The sequence below is a fragment of the Bos javanicus genome, chromosome 29, assembly GCF_032452875.1.
Source record: "Bos javanicus breed banteng chromosome 29, ARS-OSU_banteng_1.0, whole genome shotgun sequence".
In the NCBI taxonomy this organism is placed as follows: Eukaryota; Metazoa; Chordata; class Mammalia; order Artiodactyla; family Bovidae; genus Bos; species Bos javanicus.
The window spans coordinates 27,426,882-27,433,199 of NC_083896.1; the positions used below are offsets into that span (position 1 = coordinate 27,426,882).

The 6,318-nt window shown below is 38.7% G+C and overlaps 1 protein-coding gene across 1 annotated transcript; it reads right to left on the bottom strand.

Annotated features, from left to right (window-relative positions):
* Positions 1-1,125: 1,125 nt before the first annotated feature.
* LOC133240958 (olfactory receptor 8B8-like) lies at positions 1,126-1,725 on the bottom strand. The gene has a single exon (XM_061405937.1). It carries the CDS (start codon positions 1,723-1,725, stop codon positions 1,126-1,128), a length of 600 nt encoding a protein of 199 aa, XP_061261921.1.
* Positions 1,726-6,318: the final 4,593 nt, after the last annotated feature.

Here is a 6,318-nt window from a genome sequence, read left to right on the forward strand (position 1 = left end):
TTGGGTTCTTTGTTTTCTAGATGCTGAGTAATACAGGTTATTTGTATATTTTGGACACTAGCCTGTTATCAGACATATTGTTTTTAAACATCTTCTCCCATTCAATAGACTGATTTTTTATTTTGCTATGTTTCTTGAGCTGCACAATGTCTTATCAGTTTAATGCAGTACCTTTTGTTTAATTTTGCCTTTATTTCTTAGGCTGAGGAGACATATCCAAAAAACTTTTCCGATACTGCTGTAAACTTTTCTGATACCCATCCTGAGAAAAAGTCATATACCACCCAAAGTTGAAGTCAACTTTCAAATTAGAGTATTTTCTCCTTTCAACGTTTACTGAAACAAAAACAATGACATAAAGTAGAAGCAAAGTACCACTCTCAACTTGGCTCTCTCATTCTGGTAATATATTTTAACAATGTGTTATGTGCAGGACTGGATGTTCAAACTAAGAAATTTTTTTCCATAATCATAATGCGTAATGTTTAGAGAAGTCAAGTTGTTTATACTTAATCAACATCATGGAATCTTCCATCTCAGGCATTTAAGGAGATACATTATTGCTCAAGAAAGACTGAAAGATAGGAAGAGAAAATTTTGTCTGATTCATACTTCCAATGGAAAGTGTCAGATGAGACATTGCAAATGATGCTATTTCACCCTAATGTTCCCTGATTTCATCAACTATAGATAGAGCAGTTTTATATTCCCAGAGGGGAAAAATGTTCAAACTGAGAAAAAAACAAGAGGTAACAAATTTTTTCTAAATAGTATTAATAAATGGGAGATGGTGAGAAAGTCTGCAAATGATTGGGTCAGAGAGAAGTCTGGCTCAATACAATGTGGAAATAAATAGAGAGATGACTCAGATTTCCTTCCACCATATGTAGAGATTGTTATAAAATTTTAACAGCTGCATACTCTTATTTAATATTTGTTTGATTGAACATTACATTACAATCTTACATATGGATGTTTCTAAGTTTTTACTTTTACAAACAATGCAGTAATAAAGATTTTTGAACATCTAAAAAAAAAAAAGAATCAAAAAGATTCCAACAAAATTACTATGATTAAACACAGAAATTTATGCCCTGTGACAAGCTGCACAGAGAAAGTATCTATTCAAAATTCTGTCCTACTCAGAGTTTTTCTCAGAGCTGCTTTCACATTTTTATTTCTCAAGCTGTAGATTAAAGGGTTCATCCTGGGAACCATATTGGTGTAAAAGAGAGAAGAGACTTTTCTTTCATCCATATACCCAGCAGATGAAGGTTTGAGATACATAAGTGTACATGATGCAAAGAAGAGAGAAACAACAATGATGTGGCGACAGAAAGTACTGAAAGCTTTGGACCTGCCTTCCATGGAGCTGATACGGAAGATGTTGGTGAGGATGAGACCATAAGAGACAAAGTTGGTGAGACTGGGCACAGTGATGTTGGTGCCCGCCACAATGAAAACTACCAGATCACTGATGTGGATACTTGTGCAAGAGAGCTTGAGCAGAGGAAGGATATCACAGAAATAATGGTTGATGGTTTTTGCATGACAGAAGGTCAGTCTCAGCATGCATCCAGCGTGACCAATGGCACCAGGAAATGTCATCAAGTAGGAACCAAGCATAAGGTTGTAACACACTTTAGAGGATATAACAACATGATACAAAAGTGGTTTACAGATGGCCACATACATCTGTATGTGTATGGCCATACAGATGGCCATTGATGTCAGCATATATTTCAGAAATGGTAAAAAAACTGAAAAAGTAGAGCTGTGTCATGCATCCCATATAAGAAATAATATTTTTCTCTGATATAAAATTAATCAGCATTTTGGCAGTAAACACAGAAGAATAGCAGAACTCTGTGAAGAACTTCCAGATGTTCAAGTTCGATTTAGAAAAGGAAGAGGAACCAGAGATCAAATTGCCAACATCTACTGGGTCATCGAAAAAACAAGAGAGTTCCACAAAAAAAAACATCTACTTTTGCTTTTTTGATTATGCCAAAGACTTTGTGTGGACCACAAGAAACTGTGGAAAATCCTTAAAGAGATGGGAATTCCAGTCCACCTAACCTGCCTCCTTAGAAATCTGCAAGCAAGTCAAGAAACAACAGTTAGAACTGGACATGGAACAACAGACGTGTTCCATATTGGTAAATGAGTATGTCAAGGCTGTATATTGTCACCCTGCTTATTTAACTTATATGAAGTGTACACCATGCAAAATGCATGGCTGGATGAAGCATAAGCTGGAATTGAGATTGCCAGGAGAAATATCAATAACCTCAAATATGCAGATGACACCACCTTTGTGGAAGAAAGTGAAGAAGAACTAAAGAGTCTCTTGATGAAAGTGAAAGAGGAGAGTGAAAAAGTTGGTTTAAAACTCAACATTCAGAAAACTAAGATCATGGCATCTAGTCCCATCACTTCACGGGAAATAGATGGGAAAACAGTGGAAACAGTGGCAGACTTTTTTTTGGCTCCAAAATCACTGCAGATTGTGACTGCAGCCATGAAAGTAAAAGACACTTGCTCTTGGGAGAAAAGCTATGACCAACCTAGATAGCATATTAAAAAGCAAAGGCATTACTTTAACAACAAAGGTCCATCTAATCAAAGCTATGGTTTGTCCAGTAGTCATGTATGGATGTGAGAGTTGGACTATAAAGAAAGCTGAGTGCCGAAGAATTGGTGCTTTTAAACTGTGGTGTTAAAGAAGACTCTTGAGAGTCCCTTGGACTGCAAGGAAACCCAACCAGTTCATCCTAAAGGAAATCACAGAGAGCCTACAGAGGGAAGGCCTGTGCTACCATAGGCAAACATACCTGCTTTGCGTATGGTAGCAGGTATGTTTGCTATCTTCTCCTTTGGAAAAGCCAAGGGAGAAGAAGGTTGGATTAGGACACTATTGTTCTACTCTCATCTCAACATTTCCTCTCTCAGTGACCCTAGTAACCTGGCACTGGTTTCTAATACACATTAGACTTCATGTGGTCAGAACCAAGAATTGTATTTCTAATCCAAGAAGATAGTCTATGAGAATTAAGTAACTTCCCTTGTCACAACATTCAGAAAACTAAGATCATGGCATCTGGTCCCATCACTTCGCAGGAAATAGATGGGGAAACCGTGGAAACAGTGTCAGACTTTATTTTTTTGGGCTCCAAAATCACTGCAGATAGTGACAGCAGCCGTGAAATTAAAAAAGATGCTTACCCCTTTGAAGGAAAGTTATGACCAACCTAGATAGCATATTAAAAAGCAGAGACATTACTTTGCCAACAAAGGTCCATCTAGTCAAGGCTATGGGTTTTCCAGTGATCGTGTATGGATGTGAGAGTTGGACTGTGAAGAAAGCTGAGCGCCAAATTATTGATGCTTTTGAATTGTGGTGTTGGAGTTTGAGAGTCCCTTGGACTGCAAGGAGATCCAACCAGTCCATTCTAAAGGAGATCAGCCCTGGGTGTTCTTTGGAAGGAATGATACTAAAGCTGAAACTCCAGTACTTTGGCCACCTCATGCGAAGAGTTGACTCATTGGAAAAGACTCTGATGCTGAGAGGGATTGGGGGCAGGAGGAGAAGGGGACGACAGAGGATGAGATGGCTGGATGGCATCATTGACTCGATGGATGTGAGTCTGGGTGAACTCCGGGAGTTGATGATGGACAGGGAGGCCTGGCGTGCTGTGATTCATGAGGTCGCAAAGAGTTGGATACGACTGAGCGACTGAACTGAACTGAACTGAACTGATAAATAAATCATTAACCACTCTATGTACCAAACATATAACGAATATATTTTGACAATCCATACATGCAGGCAACAAAATCAATTGTCAAAGGAGGCATGCACAGTGCTTACAGATACAAAGTGGGTTATACTTAATAGTCTATGAAGTCTTCCACCTCAGAAATTAAATGTGATATAATCTTGCTTAATGAAGCCTGAAAAGATGGGAAGAGGAAACATTCTCAGATTCATGCTTCTAAAGTCAATTGGCAGATAAGACATCCCCAGTGACATTATGTCACACTAATGGTCCGTCTTGTCAAACCTGTGGTTTTTCCAGAAGTCATATGGATGTGAGAGTTGGACTATAAAGAAAGCTGAGTGCTAAAGAATTGATGCTTTTGAACTGTGGTGTTGGAGAAGACTCTTGAGAGTCCCTTCTATAGCAAGGCGAGTCTACCAATCCATCCTAAAGGAAATTAGTCCTGAATATTCATTGGAAGGACTGATGCTGAAGCTGAAATTCCAATATTTTGGCTACCTGAGGCAAAGAACTGACTTATTTGAAAAGACCTTGATGCTGGGAAAGATTGAAGGTGGGAGGACAAGGGGATGACAGAGGATGAGATGGTTGGAGGGCATCACCAACTCGATGGACATGAGTTTGAGTAAATTCCGGGAGTTGGTGATGGACAGGGAGGCCTGGCGTGCTGCAGTCCATGGGTTTCAAGGAGTTGGACATGACCGAGTGATTGAACTGAACTGAACTGAATGTTCCCTGACTTGATGATTTGTTGGCCAGTCTTCTATTTTCACAGGAAAAGCTAAGTTCAGACTAATGCAGAAAATGTATTATAATAAATAAATAAAATGATTATAATGAATGATAAATAAGATAATAAATGTTCTTCTAAATAGTATTAATAAGTGGGAACATGTTTGGAAGGAAATTATGAAAATGGTAAACAAGAAGAGAAGTCTCCTATTTGATAAGTATAAATAAATTGATATGTCAAAAATTTATTTCAATATGGTACAAAATAGGATAATAATACTGCTAATAAAAATCATTAAAATTAAAAAGATAATATCTCTATTCTGTGATTATTTGCAAAAAGAGGTGTGGTTTCTAATCAAAATTATAGTTTTTCTCAGAGAAGTTTTCACATCTTTGTGTCTCAAGCTGTAGATTAAAGGGTTCATCATAGCAACCACATTGGTGTTAAAGAGAGAAAAGTTGTTTTGCTCATCCAGAAATGCAGCAGAAGATGGTTTAAGATATACAAATGCACATGATCCAAAGAAGAGAGAAACAGCAATGATGTGGGAACTACAGGTGCAGATGGCTTTGGACCTGCCCTCTGTGGAGCTGATGTGGAAGATGCTGGAGAAAATAAGACTATAAAGATAAAGATGGTGAGACTGGGCATAGTGATGTTGATGCCCACCACAGGGAAAACAACCAACTTATTGACCGAGTACTTGTGCAGGAGAGCTGAAGCAGAGGATGGATGTCACAGAAATAATGGTTAATAGTGTTTGCATCACAGAAGTTCAGTCTCTGCATGTATCCAGTGTGAGCCATGGCCCAGAAAATGCCATCTAGTAGGAACCAAAGCACAAGGCTGGAACACACTTTAGGGGACATAATGTTATACAAAAGTGGCTTACAGATGGCCACATAGAGGTCATAGGCCATTGATGTCAGCACATATATTTCAGAAATGACAAGAAAACAGAAAAAGTAGAGCTGAGTCATGAGCCCCATGTAAGAAATGATCTTCTTCGAAGTGAAGTTACTTAGCATTTTTGGTGCAAACACAGAAGAATAACAGAGATCTATGAAGGAAAAGTTAAAGAGGGAAAAGTATGTAGATGTGAATCCAGTTGAATTAAGATTATCAAGCCCAGGTTCCCCATCACAGTGACCATGAACATTCCTAGAACAGGAAGAAAATGTTGGTGGGAATGCAAACTAGTACAGCCACTATGGAGAACAGTGTGGAGATTCCTTAAAAAACTGGAAATAGAACTGCCTTATGATCCAGCAATCCCACTGCTGGGCATACACACTGAGGAAACCAGAAGGGAAAGAGACACGTGTACCCCAATGTTCATCGCAGCACTGTTTATAATAGCCAGGACATGGAAACAACCTAGATGTCCATCAGCAGATGAATGGATAAGAAAGCAGTGGTACATATACACAATGGAGTATTACTCAGCCATTAAAAAGAATACATTTGAATCAGTTCTAATGAGATGGATAAAACTGGAACCTATTATACAGAGTGAAGTAAGCCAGAAAGAAAAACACCAATACAGTATAATAATGCATATATATGGAATTTAGAAAGATGGTAACAATAACCCTGTGTACAAGATAGCAAAAGAGACACCAATGTATAGATCAGTCTTATGGACTCTGTGGGAGAGGGAGAGGGTGGGGAGATTTGGGAGAATAGCATTGAAACATGTATAATATCATGTATGAAACGAGTCGCCAGTCCAGGTTCGATGCACGGTACTGGATGCTTGGGGCTGGTGCACTGGGATGACCCAGAGGGAGGGTAGGGGAG

Coding starts and splice junctions, on each gene's coding strand:
- LOC133240958 (XM_061405937.1), bottom strand. CDS start 1,725: ATGGCCATCTGTATGGCCATACACATACAGATGTATGTGGCCATCTGT.